Genomic DNA, 16,224 nt, shown 5'->3' with positions numbered 1-16,224 from the left:
GGGAACAGGTGCATGCGGAGTGCAGGGTGTATGTTAGTATAAAGAAACAGCCTTACCAAAACCTGTCAGATGACAAATGCATCCTGCTAATGCATGTCATCTAACAGGCTTTTGTAAGGCTGTTTCCTTATGGTTCCTTTTTCTCCATTTTTCTAATGTTAGCTGTATGTGATAGAGGAATGCAGGCTCTGTGGGCTTTGGGGGGTGCAGACTGTCAGGAGGGTGTGTGGGGGTACAGGCTATGGGAAATAGAGAGGTCTAGACTGGGACAGAGAAGTGCAGGGTGTGTGAGATAGAGAGGTGCAAGGTTTTGCAGGATGCATGAGAAAGAGGGGTACAGGGTGTGTGAGATAGAGGGGTACAAGAGGGTGCAGGGTACATGACAGAGAGGTGCAAGGGTGTGCAGGGTGTGTGAGATAGAAGGTGTCAGGAAAAGATTAATTATTTCCCATTGTTCTGGGGAGACAACCAGATCTGGCCTACTGCTCCTCCCACCATTGGTTTCTGTAGGACCAAATCCTACATACAGCCCCTCTCTCTCTCTCTATGAATTCCTCCCCCCCCCCCACCTCAAGCAAATGGTTAGCTTGGAATGCTGAGTTTTATTGCCTGCCAGGACTAGCAGAGCTGAATGCGTTTTTCCCTCAAAAAAAAATTACATTTAAAGGATCTGGGCACTTAGCGTTACACATGGCAGCATTTTGCGGCATTTAGGGCCATCATAAACCTGGGAATTGAATTTCTGCCCACCCGCAAATCCCAGACATACTGTGTATGGAGTCGAAAGAACGGTAAAATTGCAAGGGAAAAAATAATGCCAATATCTTTGGCCTGTGAGCTTCCAGGCCAAAGATAGGAAGAAAAGGAGTTATCGATAACTTTCAAAGATATGTGTACCTCCCAGAAAACAGTCCATATGTGAGGTCAGCAAAGTGGGAGTGCCTAGTTTTATGGCTGAAACATAAAACAGGAACGTCCATCTTTGGCATGCATTCAGAGCCAGGAGAGACAGCTGAACACCATGCTGTGGTACTGGATCACTTCTTTGGGATCTCTCCTCCTCTTTATTGACACGTCATACCTGTGACTGAGATTTAGCAAGTTTCGTATTTTTATTCCGTTTTATTTCATAACTGTTTATACATATTTCTATTTTGTCTCCTTTTGGAATATCATTTGTATCTTTTGTAAACACTGCCGATTCTTCCGGAGTAAAATTATAAATTTGCTAGCTTCGTTCTTGTTCTGAGAGTGACCCGCTCCTTACTCCGTGCAAATTCACGCTACCAAACGGGTGTCCGATCCACCTGTAAGGTCGGTGATGGCAGCATAGTTTTCGTATTTATGTGGTGTTGGGGACTTGATGGTGATTGGATCAGGGAATATATGTTCCTACCAGGAACCGGTGGTATATATACACCCCGTCACATCACGTGCCGCAATATTCAACATATATTAAAGCAGCTGTGCTCATTTTTTTATCCTCTGTCAATACTCATATTTGTCACTAGGGTAAGGGGGAGCCAGAGAGCTGCAAGTTTCTACTAATTTTGTGACAGAAGGGTACAAGGGAATGCAGGGTTGGTGAGATAGAGGAGTGCAAGGGGGTGCAGGGTGTGTGTGAGAGATGCAAGGGGGTGCAGGGTGTGTGAGAGAGATGCAAGGGGGTGCAGGGTGTGTGAGAGAGATGCAAGGGGGTGCAGGGTGTGTGAGAGAGATGCAAGGCGGTGCAGGGTGCGTGAGATAGAGAGATGCAATGGGGTGCAGGATGTACAAGGGGGTGCAGGGTGCGTGAGAGAAGGGTACAAGGGGGTGCAGGGTGCATGAGAGAGAGATGTGCAAGGGGGTGCAGGGTGTGTGAGATAAGGGGGTGCAGGGTGTGTGAGAGAGATGCAAGGCAGTGCAGGGTGCGTGAGATAGAGAGATGCAAGGGGGAGCAGGGTGTGTGGGATAGAGAGGTGCAGGGTGTGTGAGATAGAGAGGTGTAATGGGGTGCAGGATGTACAAGGGGGTGCAGGGTGCGTGAGAGAAGGGTACAAGGGGGTGCAGGGTGCATGAGAGAGAGAGGTGCAAGGGGGTGCAGGGTGTGTGAGATAAGGGGGTGCAGGGTGTGTGAGGTGCAAGGGGGTGCAGGGTGTGTGAGAGAGGGGTGCACGATGTGTTAGAGGTGCAAGAGGGTGAAGGGTGTCTGAGAGAGAGAGGTGCAAGGTTGTGCAGGATGGATGAGATAGAAGGGTTCAGGGTGTGCAGGGTGTGTGAGAGGGGTGCAAGGGGGTGCAGGCTGCATGAGAGGGGTGCAAGGGGGTGCAGAGTATGTGAGATAGAGGGGTGCAAGGGAGTGAGAGACAGAGGTGCAGGTTGTGTGAGATAGAGGGGTGCCACTTGCATGAGGGAGGGATGCAAGGGAGCACAAGGTGCAAGGTGGTACAGTGTGTGTGACATAGAAGGGTGCAAGAAAATGCATGGCGTGTGAGTTAATGGAATAGAGGGGTGCAGCCAGAGAGTGGTGTATGGGGGTGGGGTACAGGCTGTGAGGTAGAGGGATACAGGGTGTGTGGGATATGGCTGTGCAGGGTGTATGCGTTCGTGAGATAGAGGAGTGCAGACTTTGAAAGGGGTGTGTGGAGGTACAGGCTGTGAGATAGAGGGGTGCAGGCTGTGTGGAATATGGGGGTGTAGTGTGTGTGAGATAGAGGATGCACGGGGTTACAGGCTGTGTGTGATCGTGCGCCACAAAGGAGGTGAAGATGAGGGAGAAGGTAAGTGCTCCATAGTAGAGCTGAAGATGTGAGGAACTTTTACTGTGGACTGTGGGAGAGGAATAGGGGTATTCACTCAGTTTACAAAGTGAGGGCAAAGAATGTGAGGCAGTACACAAAAGCCAGAAGGAATAAACACATTTAAAATGAAGGAGCTTCTTCTCAGCACCAGAGTAGGAGCAATCAGACGCTGCGGTTTTCTGGCTCCACACTGTTGCGGTAACCCTGTGACACTTTTCCAGACTCCTCCCAATCCTTCACGCCAACTGTAAAGGGTGATCTTCTACCATTTTCAACTTTTTCATCCCACTGCGGGGTTGTCCGGGATTCATTTACACATACAAACGCTACAGCGCTCTGAGAAAATGTCATGGTGGTATTTGCGGGCTGAGGTCTATCCTCTGGGGGCCCGGTCTGTGTTCCTGCACCAGACTGGCTTCAGGTCAGGGTAGACACAGACTTTGCTGCCTCCCTGCATCAGGTTGTAGCCCAGGGCTGCACAGCTGCCTCTCATCCTCCACCGATTGGTTGATTTCACGGAGACTCCTGTCTCTTCTGTGGATCTTTTCCTTTTTACACAGTTTTCTCTATTTCTCCATATCTTTTGCTGTGTGCAGCCATTGTGTCCTTCGCTGTCATCCGGCATAGTGCTGCTCAGAGCATGCTTAGTTGCACCGTCGGAAGCCATGATAATGGTTGATTTTGCTCTCACGTGGTCACACTGCTGCTCTCCGCTCACCTCACTGCAGACTGTCCTCAGCCATGCCTCTTTAACTTGTTGTCTCTTACCCGGTGGGCCGTACTTGATTTTAAAACACGTTGGAACATGACTCCCATTATGGGCCAAACCCTCGCTTCAACACATCCCCTCTTCTGGGTCCAACCACCAACAGGCAAAGCACCTTTTTGCTCCGTCCACTCCTTCGATGGACCGGACTTCTCCCCCTCAGACCACAGGTCGCCGCCATATTGCGATCCATGCTGTTGGCCGCTATTTTAGCTTGTTCAATTTCAGGTTCTGTCATATCTGCATCACTGTCCACCATTTTGGAATTTGTATGTTGTACCATTTCAGGTTGCTAATTTTCAGGCACTTCTTCAATTGCACCACGGGCATTCTTCAGCTCGCTTTCTCCATGCGAGGAACCCGCATGCTATGCTAAATGTGTCCCAGGCTGTAGTACAATCAGCACTTCGGCCTGCTACTGAAATACGGGGACGTTTGGGTTCCTGGGTGTGTGTGGAGTGCAGGGTTTTGGTCAGGTAGCTTTTCATACTCACTTCTGATTCACCGATTCTTTGGTCTTCAGAAAGGGACAGCCACACAAGCTTGTACTTCAACACACCTCATGAAGACAAAAGGAAATCACAGAAATTTACTTACTTTGAATAAAATAATAACTGTACTGTGATACATGTTTACAAGGACATAATTACGGAAAAAGTCGCAAAACTAATGCAAAACACGAAAAAAACACGACTATAGACTCCAAAATATGATTTTAAATAATCCACAATATATTTATTAGGGAAACAGGTAAGGATGACAAAAAGGAAGAGGAAGGGGTACAACCACTAGCACATGCCAGAGAATGGACGCCCGTCAGGACATATGTTTAAACAGAAAACTAGGTAAGTATCGCTCCATACATGTATTGCACCCCTTGAGAAAGGCTACAGTGCCGAAACGCGCGTCGGGGAGGACGCTCGTGGACATTTTCCTGGCTGAAATACGGGTAATATGCTCTAGTTATGTAAGATCTTTATGAGCCCCCCTTATTTTTATTTAGATGCTGGGTTTATAATAGTTCAGGCTAGGTGGCGATTGTGCAATACATGTATGGAGCGATACTTACCTAGTTTTCTGTTTAAACATATGTCCTGACGGGTGTCCATTTTCTGGCATGTGCTAGTGGTTGTACCCCTTCCTCTTCCTTTTTGTCATCCTTACCTGTTTCCCTAATAAATATATTGTGGATTATTTAAAATCATATTTTGGAGTCTATAGTCGTGTTTTTTACAAGCTTGTACTTGCAAAGTCCTCTTATCAATAAATTCAGATAAAGGGAGTAGCACATAATACGTTTTCTCTGATGTTATTTCACGGTGATGATGGACACAGATACAGTTCTTACACTACAGATCACTAGTGAAGAGCGAGCGTACTTGTTGCTCGGGTTTTCCAGAGCACGCTTGGGTGATCTCCGAGTATTTGTAAGTGCTCGGAGATTTAGTTTTTGTTGACACAGCTGCTTGATTTACAGCTATTAGCCAGCCTAAGTACATGTGGGGGTTGCCTGGTTGCTAGTGAATCCCCACATGTAATCAAGCTGTTTAGTAGTCGCAAATCATGCAGCTGCGGCAAGGAAAACTAAATCTCCGAACACTAACAAATAGTTGGAGACCACCCAAGCGTGCTGTCAGGACTCTGAACATTTTTTACCTTTTGTGCATCACTGCCCTTTTCCAACATGGCGTCTTTGGTCTCATGTGCACTTGTCTTCCTGCTATAAAACTCCACCCCAGCCTTCAGTCTGTGCTAGATTATTCTGCCTTGCATCCAGCTCCTGACCTCTGATTATTCCCTGGCTATACACCTGCTCTTGTGAACCTGTGTGATGATCCTGCTACTCTGCTCTGAGTTCCTGCTGCACACACAAGTCTCCAGTAATCCTCCTTCATCTGCTGCTCGTGTTTACTTGATCTGCATTTGCTGAACATGTAAGCTGCTCCTGCAATAACCTGAGACTATTAACCAGGCCTCCCTAGTAGTGTTGAGCGATACCGTCCGATACTTGAAAGTATCGGTATCGGAAAGTATCGGCCGATACCGGCAAAGTATCGGATCCAATCCGATACCGATACCCGATACCAATACAAGTCAATGGGACTCAAGTATCGGACGGTATTCCTGATGGTTCCCAGGGTCTGAAGGAGAGGAAACTCTCCTTCAGACCCTGGGATCCATATAAATGTGTAAAATAAAGAATTAAAATAAAAAATATTGCTATACTCACCTGTCCGACGCAGCCTGGACCTCAGCGAGGGAACCGGCAGCGTTGTTTGTTTAAAATTCGCGCTTTTACTTGGTTACGTGAAGTCCCAGCTTGTGATTGGTCAGGGCGGCCATGTTGCCGGGACGCGGACCAATCACACGCATACCTCCCAACCGTCCCGATTTCAGCGGGACAGTCCCGCTTTGGCACCGGGGTCCCGCTGTCCCGCTTCGGGCATTTAAAATCCCGAATTTGCGGCCGCCGGTGAAGCCCCGCCCACTTCCGGGACGTAGAGACGATTAGGACTAGTCCCGCACTCCGGGCGGGGTCAGTGACGTAAGCGGCCGGCATGATCACACTCTGCAGCCTTTGTTTAGTAAATCTGGGCCAGGAGATCGGGGAAGGAGGGACCAGCTGCGTGCGCGGCGCCGACTCCAGCCTGGTGTCTCCCCCACCACGCACCGCAACGCGCATGCGCGGGAATCTGTGGTACGTACCCGATGCTGAGGCGCAGAGTCTGGTCCTTGTGTCACTCGGAGGCGGCAGCGGCGTGTGAGGGGGAGGGAGGCGGTCATCATTACCGGCACACACCGGCATGCATTGTGTATGGCGGATAAGGGGCGGCAGGGAGAAGCCTGCAAACCAGATAGTGCAGTGTGTCCATGCACCTCTCCATCCACAGGTAGCACTGTAACACCTCTAACAGTGCCAGCCAGCACCCTCCTAGTGCCAACCTGGCTGTGGGTGTGTGTGTGTGATGGCTGGGTGTGTGTGTGATGGCTGGGTGTGTGTGTGTGTGATGGCTGGGTGTGTGTGTGTGATGGCTGGGTGTGTGTGTGTGATGGCTGGGTGTGTGTGTGTGATGGCTGCGTGTGTGTGATGGCTGCGTGTGTGTGTGTGATGGCTGCGTGTGTGTGTGTGATGGCTGCGTGTGTGTGTGTGTGTGATGGCTGCGTGTGTGTGTGTGATGACTGCGTGTGTGTGTGTGATGACTGCGTGTGTGTGTGATGGGTGTGTGTGTGAAGGCTGCGTATGTGATGCATTTGTGTCAAAGCTGCATGTGTTTGTGAGCTGCGTTTGTGATGCTGCGTGTGTATGTGTGATACTGTGTGTGTGATGCTGCATGTGTGTGAGCTGCGTGCGTGTGTGAGCTGTGTGTGTGCTGCGTGTGTGTGGGCCGTGTGTGTGAGCTGTGTGCGTGTGCATGTGTGTGAGCTGCGTGCCTGTATGTCATTATACAGTATGGAGAACTGTGGCCATTATACAGTATGGAGCATCATGTGCGGTCATTATACAGTATGCAGCATCATGTGCGGTCATTATACAGTATGGAGCATCATGTGCGGTCATTATACAGTATGCAGCATCATGTGCGGTCATTATACAGTATGGAGCATCATGTGTGGTCATTATACAGTATGAACCATCATGTGCACCCAGCATACAGTATGGAGCATCATGTGTGGTCATCATACAGTATGGAGCATCATGTGCGGTCATTATACAGTATGGAGCGTCATGTGCGGCCATTATACGGTATGGAGCATCATGTGGGGCCATTATACGGTATGCATGCCGTCATTATACAGTATGGAGCGTCATGTGTGTTCATTATACAGTATGGAGCGTCATGTGTGGCAATTATACAGTATGGGGCATCATGTGCGGTCATTATACAGTATGGAGCATCATGTGCGGTCATTATACAGTATGGAGCATCATGTGCGGCCATTATACAGTATGGAGCATCATGTGCAGTCATTATACAATATGGAGCATCATGTGCAGCCAGTATACAGTATGCAGCATCATGTGCGGTCAATATACAATACGGAGCATCATGTGCGGTCATTATACAGTATGGAGCATCATGTGCGGCCATTATACAGTATGGAGCATCATGTGCGGTCATTATACAGTATGGAGCATCATGTGCGGCCATTATACAGTATGGAGCATCATGTGCGGTCATTATACAGTATGGAGCGTCATGTGTGGCCATTATACAGTATGGGGCATCATGTGCAGTCATTATACAATATGGAGCATCATGTGCAGCCAGTATACAGTATGCAGCATCATGTGCGGTCAATATACAATACGGAGCATCATGTGCGGTCATTATACAGTATGGAGCGTCATGTGTGGCCATTATACGGTATGGGGCATCATGTGTGGTCATTATACGGTCTGGAGCATCATGTGCAGTCATTATACAGTATGGAGCATCATGTGCGGCCATTATACGGTATGGGGCATCATGTGCGGTCATTATACAGTATGGAGCATCATGTGCGGTCATTATACAGTATGGAGCATCATGTGCGGTCATTATACAGTATGGAGCATCATGTGCGGTCATTATACAGTATGGAGCGTCATGTGCGGCCATTATACAGTATGGAGCGTCATGTGTGGCCATTATACAGTATGGAGCGTCATGTGTGGCCATTATACAGTATGGAGCGTCATGTGCGGTCATTATACAGTATGGAGCACTGTGTGGCCATATTTTTTTGTTTATAACTATTGTATATGAAACAGTGTGATCAGCAGTGCTAAATGGGTGTAGTTGGGACGTGGATATGGGTGTGACTAATTATGAATGGGTGTGGTCAGAGGCGTGGCCTAAAATTTGCCGCGGCGCGCTTCGCGCGCCGCTAACTTTGTCCCTCTTTCCCATCTTCAAAAGTTGGGAGGTATGATCACAGCAAGCCGTGACGAAATTACGTCACGGCTTGCTGTGATTGGTCCGCGTCCCGGCAACATGGCCGCCATTAACCAATCACAAGCCGTGACGTCACGGGAGGCTGGACACGCGCGCTTTTTAAAATACGCGCATGTCCAGCCTCCCGTGACGTCACGGCTTGTGATTGGTTAATGGCGGCCATGTTGCCGGGACGCGGACCAATCACAGCAAGCCGTGACGTAATTTCGTCACGGCTTGCTGTGATTGGTCCGCGGCCCGGCAACATGGCCGCCCTGACCAATTACAAGCCGGGACTTCACGTAACCAAGTAAAAGCGCGAAATTTAAACAAACAACGCTGCCGGTTCCCTCGCTGAGGTCCAGGCTGCGTCGGAGAGGTGAGTATAGCAATATTTTTTATTTTAATTCTCTCTTTTACACATTATTACATTAATGTTGTTGCGATACCCGATACCCGATACCACAAAAGTATCGGATCTCGGTATCGGAAATTCCGATACAGCAAATATCGGCCGATACCCGATACTTGCAGTATCGGAATGCTCAACACTACTCCCTAGTTGAGCTAAGATATGACTTGAACTGCCTTAAAAGCATATCTATCTGTGTTTGGACTAAGTCAAGGATTTATTCGTGTCAAGTATCCTCAAGTATAACTGTACTTCATAGACTTTCTGCTTGATTGCATTTTGCTCTGAAGTTTCCTACAGACTGCTAAGCTGCGTTTAATATTTGCACCAAGTGTTGTGGACTTGAGTTTCTCTCTGCACCTGTTTGAATCACCGTGTGATAATATAGACTTTACCACTTATAAAACTGTGTCCTGTAGTTGTCTTGTTCCATGCAAAGAGTCTCCTGAGTTATCCCCTATAATTATTACACGTGCTCAGGAAAACCCGAGCAATGAGTATACTCGCTCATCACTACAGATCACTACAGAGTGTTTCAGCCCTAAGGGTAACACAGTTTCCTTGGAATCCTGATGGCAACCGCTAATTATTCCAGCAAATTTTACATTCAAAAAGTCAAACGAAGCTCCTTCCCTTCCGAGAAAAAAACAGTAGTTTTCCTCCACATACAGGGTATCTGCGCACTCAGGAGAAATTTCACAACAAATTGGCGATGTTGGATAGGACTATCATGTGACCATAACAGGCATCAGGATCTGAATCTGGGCATATTGTACGGTGATATAATTCTAGTATATTCTTAGAGAGTGGCTGAGATCCTTACTTTGATATGAGTAGCTCTCTCCCACATTTTATTGTTATATAACCATCGTGAAATAGACGTGTTATTATATCTGATGCCGAGACAGAACTGAACATTCTCTTCCTAAATCCACGGGGTGTATGACCCCCTTTGATGTGGTCCACCCTCTAGTGGATTTTCGGTTTCTGCCAGTGCACTTTATGTCCGTAGGGGCAATTTTAGTTTGTTGGGAATTTTTAAGATTATTGATTAAAGGTTACATTTTATTTACCACTTGGTGCTAAATCGACATGGGGGATCCAACTCTCTTTTTTTTTTTCTAAAAAGAATTTATTTATTAAAAAAAAAAAAAAACATATACAGAAAAAACGCATCCTGCAACATTGCTTGCAGGATGCGTTTTTTCTCCATAGACTTTTATTAGCGACGTAGTGCGACAGTTGCGTCGGACCGTCGCCACAAAAAAAATTACATGTAACGTTTTTTGGTGCGTCGTGAGCGTCTTTTCCGACCGCGCATGCGCTGCCGGAACTCCACCCCCGCCCCCCCGCACATCATAATGGGGCAGCGAATACGTTGGAAAACTGCATCCGCTGCCCCCGTTGTGTGGCGCATTCACAGCTAGCGTCGGTACGCTGCAACGTCGCATAGCGACGTGCAGTGCACGACGCTAGTGTGAAAGTAGCCTTAGTGTGTGCAGTATGAGCCCCTGGATGTGGTGCTACATGCTGGCACAATACATGGCCTGGCATTATCTGCACATTATAACTTTAATATAGAAGGCAATGATGGGAATCCGTGCAGTGCAGACACTTACAGTAAGTATCCTACATATATGTATATATATAATATCTCGGAATGCAGTTACACAGTCTGCAGGAATGAAACCCTACGCCATAATGGGCATGCCAGCAGTGGTGTCTGCCAGGGCTCAGGAATGGCCACAGATCGCGTGCAGTTCCGCCTTCGTCCACTAGATGGCAGCGAGGCCCGCGATCCTCAGTCCCATAGAGCTCCAGCGGAGAGCGCAGCTGTGTGGGCGAGGGGAGGACGTGCCGCCGCCAGCGCTGCCTCCCGGTATCCGAGGCTCCCGGCTCCCGGCTCCCGGCTCCCCCGTAGTGCGGCCAGCATGGCGCTCTGCAGAGCAGGATGGATGTGGCTCGCCTTTGCAGCAGGGCTGTTACTCGCTTTCCCCCAGCAGAGCAGCTCCTGTCCCAGCCGGTGTCTCTGCTTCCGTACCACGGTGAGATGCATGCATCTGATGCTGGAGCACGTACCCACTGTGTCACCCCAGACTACTATCCTGTAAGTCACTGATCCGGGTGGGATGAGACCTTATTATGTTGGGACTGTGGGTTATTACATGTAATCATTGGCTTTGGAAACTTTCTGCTGGACTTTGTGTTTGGAGTCTTCTCTAATGTTAAGATCTCTGTTTACTGTCTGCTGTCCTAGATCTCATAGGTTGGCTAGGATTGTATCCAGTGTGAACTGTGCTTTATGACAAGTCTGTCTGCGGTCCTTATACTTTTGTTACTTGTAACGGGGTAGGTAAAACTTACTGTGTGCCCAGACAGCTGTGAAAAGTATTTACTGGGTGTCTTAACCACTGAGCATGGTGGCTCAGTGTTTAGCACTGCAGATAATAATAATAATAATAATAATAATTTTTATTTATATAGCGCCAACATATTCCGCAGCGCTTTACAACTTATAGAGGGGACTTGTACAGACAATAGATATTACAGCATAACAGAAATCACAGTTCAAAATAGATACCAGGAGGAATGAGGGCCCTGCTCGCAAGCTTACAAACTATGAGGAAAAGGGGAGACACGAGAGCTGCGCTGGGGTCCTGGGTTCAAATCCCACCAAGGAAAACATCTGCAAAGAGTTTATACAGTGCCTACAAGTAGTATTCAACCCCCTGCAGATTTAGCAGGTTTACACATTTGGAATTAACTTGGCATTGTGACATTTGGACTGTAGATCAGCCTGGAAGTGTGACATGCACTGCAGCAAAAAAGAATGTTATTTCTTTGTTTATTTTTTTTTTAAATTGGGAAAAGTTTTTTCAGAGGGTCATTTATTATTCAACCCCTCAACCCACCAGAATTCTGTTTGGTTCCCCTAAAGTATTAAGAAGTAGTTCAGGCACAAAGAACAATGAGCTTCACATGTTTGGATTAATTATCTCTTTTTCCAGCCTTTTCTGACTATTTAAGACCCTCCCCAAACTTGTGAACAGCACTCATACATGGTCAACATGGGAAAGATAAAGGAGCATTCCAAGGCCATCAGAGACAAGATCTTGGAGGGTCACAAGGCTGGCAAGGGGTACAAAACCCTTTCCAAGGAGTTGGGCCTACCTGTCTCCACTGTTGGGAGCATCATCCGGAAGTGGAAGGCTTATGGAACTACTGTTAGCCTTCCACGGCCTGGACAGCCTTTGAAAGTTTCCTCCCGTGCCGAGGCCAGGCTTGTCCGAAGAGTCAAGGCTAACCCAAGGACAACAAGGAAGGACCTCCGGGAAGATCTCATGGCAGTGGGGACATTGGTTTCAGTCAATACCATAAGTAACGTACTCCACCACAATGGTCTCCGTTCCAGACGAGCCCGTAAGGTACCTTTACTTTCAAAGCGTCATGTCAAGGCTCGTCTACAGTTTGCTCATGATCACTTGGAGGACTCTGAGACTGACTGGTTCAAGGTTCTCTGGTCTGATGAGACCAAGATCGAGATCTTTGGTGCCAACCACACACGTGACATTTGGAGACTGGATGGCACTGCATACGACCCCAAGAATACCATCCCTACAGTCAAGCATGGTGGTGGCAGCATCATGCTGTGGGGCTGTTTCTCAGCCAAGGGGCCTGGCCATCTGGTCCGCATCCATGGGAAGATGGATAGCACGGCCTACCTGGAGATTTTGGCCAAGAACCTCCGCTCCTCCATCAAGGATCTTAAGATGGGTCGTCATTTCATCTTCCAACAAGACAACGACCCAAAGCACACAGCCAAGAAAACCAAGGCCTGGTTCAAGAGGCCAAAAATCAAGGTGTTGCAGTGGCCTAGTCAGTCTCCTGACCTTAACCCAATTGAAAACTTGTGGAAGGAGCTCAAGATTGAAGTCCACATGAGACACCCAAAGAACCTAGATAACTTGGAGAAGATCTGCATGGAGGAGTGGGCCAAGATAACTCCAGAGACCTGTGCCGGCCTGATCAGGTCTTATAAAAGACGATTATTAGCTGTAATTGCAAACAAAGGTTATTCCACAAAATATTAAACCTAGGGGTTGAATAATAATTGACCCACACTTTTATGTTTAAAATTTATAAAAATTTAACTGAGCAACAAAACTTTTTGGTTTGTAAGATTTATGCATCTATTAATAAATCCTGCTCTTGTTTGAAGTTTGAAGGCTCTAACTTATTTGCATCTTATTAAACCTGCTAAATCTGCAGGGGGTTGAATACTACTTGTAGGCACTGTATGTTCTCCTGTGTTTGCGCGAGTTTTCTCTTGGTTCCGGTTTCCTCCCACACTCCAAAGACATACTGATAGGGAATCTATACTGTGAGCCCCAATGGGGACAGTGATGATGATGTCTGTACAAGGCGCTATATAAGGAAAGCATAATAAGTAGTGATGAGCGAATATACTCGAGATTTCTCAAGCATGCTCGGGGGTCCTCCGAGTATTTTTTAGTGCTCGGAGATTTAGTTTTCATCGCCTCAGCTGAATGATTTACAGCTATTAGCCAGCATAAGTACATGTGGGGGTTGCCTGGTTGCTAGGGAATCCCCACATGTACTTATGCTGGCTAACAGATGTAAATCATTCAGCTGAGGCGATGAAAACTAAATCTCCGAGCACTAAAAAATACTCGGAGGACCCCCGAGCGTGCTCGAGAAATCTCGAGTAATGAGTATATTCACTCATCACTAGTAATAAATTCTCATTCACTGATGGAAAACGGAGATCTTTAAAATGGTGAGGAGCTGAGACACTAAGGCCCCAATTCATCATTTGAAGGGTTATTCATTTATTTTAAGGTTCCCTTCCGCCCCCCCAGGTGCATTTTACACCAAGTTTCTCAAAATGTTGCACGTGTGATTGATTTGGCGCTAATGTAAAGCTGCCTTTTTTTCCCTCTTCACGTCAAATGTTGCATGTTCTTCAAACCCCAGATTCTCTACCACGCTAGGACAATGCAGTAACTGTGTGAAAATATCTGGATGCTGAAAACCACACACGTTGTCGAAGAAACCCAAAAATGATGAAGGCTGAAAAAAAATAGAACAAAGACCATAATGGGAAAATGGGGGAAAAAATGTTCTATAAAGAAAAAAATTACTGCAAAGAAACATACAAAAAGAATGATGAATTAAGACCAAAGTTTCTAAAAAGTGACATATAAGCAGATAATCCGGATAATCTGGCCACAGACTGACCAGTATTGGAGTGGGACTTACGGATTAGCTCATGTCTGTGGGGACGAGCAGCGATTTAATGCAGCTGATTGTAGAGGAGACATTTTGCATCCATGTTATGGCCGAGTAGCTCGTGAGTAAGTAGCCGATTATTTCAGCGGGGCCCTGTGGTGCCATATACATAACAGATTACAGTGCGGCTGCCCAACAAGGTGACATTCGCTGGGCATCATTGTCACCCTCCCAAATTGTCTGAACTGTAGTGATGAGCGAGCGTGCTCGGGTGTAATCGGAGTATCTTCATTGTGCTCGTATATCATGTTCCAGTCCCTTCGGCTGCATGAGTCGCTGCTGTTAGACAGCCACAACACATGTGGGAATGGCCTGTGTATTACGCTGTCTAACAGCCGCAGGGACTGGAACATAATGTACGAGCGCTGCCAGATACTCGGATAACACCGAAGCACACTCGCTCATCACTACTGAACTGCCGTATAAGTGACTGTGCTTCTATTCATTATGATATTTTATACTTTTCCTGCTTACGGTAGAGTCTTTGTGTTTCTCTGGCCAGTTTTATTTTATAGGGTTAAAATGTTGTTTTTAAAGGTCCAAGGAGGATGTGGGGGGGCAGCAATAGTTAATGTTAAACAGTTGGATCCGTTATATAAAGGCCAGAAATCGGGATCTGACCCGTCCTGGGCTCTTCTTGGTCGCCCATTCTTTGTGTGCTGGAGCAGGGGGGGGCGCCTTTCTGTAAGTGAAACCTCATTAATTTTTAGCTTTTCAGCCTTCTCAGTGGGGTCGACCCTGTAATAAGGCTCTGCACAATGAGGAATTCCTCCTGGTTGTAGGAGACATGCCGTTCAATGATATTAGAAGATATTGCCTCCGAACGTGTAGAAGGATCTTTGGGCACCACATTATATATTTAGTACAGAAGCCCCAATATGGCGGCACCCTTTGTCTGCAGGGACAAGACTCTGTGTACAAGGTTTTGCTATGTGTATGACGCTAACATGGGGCACTGCATGGAGAATATGGCCTTCCATGTACAAGAATGCAGGGGTCTCCATATGCCGGCCTACAGCATCCGGGAGAAGGGTCTTGGCCCCCATTAACCTAAGATGGATGTTGGCAGGACAGTAACATGAGGATTGTCTGGCAGCAGCAAGCGCTCCTGTGTTCTTTGGTAACGCTGTTGTCGGACATTTCTGGCAGCTGCTTATCTCTTAGAAAGCAGAAGGATCAGTAGTCCGGAGTCCCACACGCCAGATCTTTATCTCCCTCAGCAATTCTCTGTTAGGGGCCTTCAGTCACACTTGATTGTAATCTGAACCTGTTGATATTGGCGGGCACAGGTGATGGCAGTCTAATCTGTGTGAGGGTGCTTTCACATTGCGTTCTGGCACCCGTTCTGTGGCCCCATTAGGGCTTATGTCCGAACCCCCCCAAAACAGGATTCTAACGTATGTACCAATGGGGCCATAGACTATAATGGTGCCGGCAGGGCGAACGTGTGCTGTGTTGTGCATCATTTTTGGGCGGGCACTCAGATGTGATAGACTGTGTCTCGGTGCCTGTCCCCAGTAGGTGACCACTCCCAAAAGTGATGCACATGTTCGCTCTGCCCGGCACCATTATAGTCTGTGGCTCTGTCGGCGCAAACGTCCGAATCCCGTTTGGAGGGGGAGTTCAGATGTAAGCCCCGACGGGGCCACAAAAAGTGTGTCAGAACGTAATGTGAAAGCACGTCTGATTGAGATGGAGCAGCCGTCCCTCTACAGAGTCACCCACTCGTTTAGACTGGGGCACTGGTTCCGGGCAGGGTTATGGGTTAAGCTGAACCTCTGACTCCACAGCCCTGGTTCTGACTATGACACAAAGATCTCTGTATGCTGCAGATGTTCGGAGATGCTGTGCGACCCGCCAAATATTGCAACCAGCAGAAAAACTTTCAACTGGCAGCGGCTTTGTGACTGGTTTGTGTCGCACCTTGTGGGTTTCAATGGGTTTCTCCTGTATTATGCTGCGGCATACCACAAAGATTTGGCAGCACAACCTGTGTGGACACCAATATTGCCATGTGGCCTCAGCCTTAACATTGCAGCA

At 47.5% G+C, this 16,224-nt stretch overlaps 1 protein-coding gene across 1 annotated transcript in view; it reads left to right on the top strand.

Moving 5' to 3' along the window:
- The first annotated feature begins 10,683 nt into the window (after window positions 1-10,683).
- PXDN (peroxidasin) overlaps window positions 10,684-16,224 on the top strand; it is a 167,950-nt gene continuing 162,409 nt past the window's right edge. The window contains exon 1 of the mRNA XM_077291345.1: window positions 10,684-10,981. Within this exon, the coding sequence (XP_077147460.1) occupies window positions 10,806-10,981 (176 nt within the window). The 5' untranslated portion in view covers window positions 10,684-10,805. The remainder of the gene's footprint in view (window positions 10,982-16,224) is intronic.

This window comes from Ranitomeya variabilis, chromosome 2 (assembly GCF_051348905.1).
Source record: "Ranitomeya variabilis isolate aRanVar5 chromosome 2, aRanVar5.hap1, whole genome shotgun sequence".
Classification (NCBI taxonomy): domain Eukaryota; kingdom Metazoa; phylum Chordata; class Amphibia; order Anura; family Dendrobatidae; genus Ranitomeya; species Ranitomeya variabilis.
This window is presented reverse-complemented; position numbering and strand designations above follow the sequence as displayed.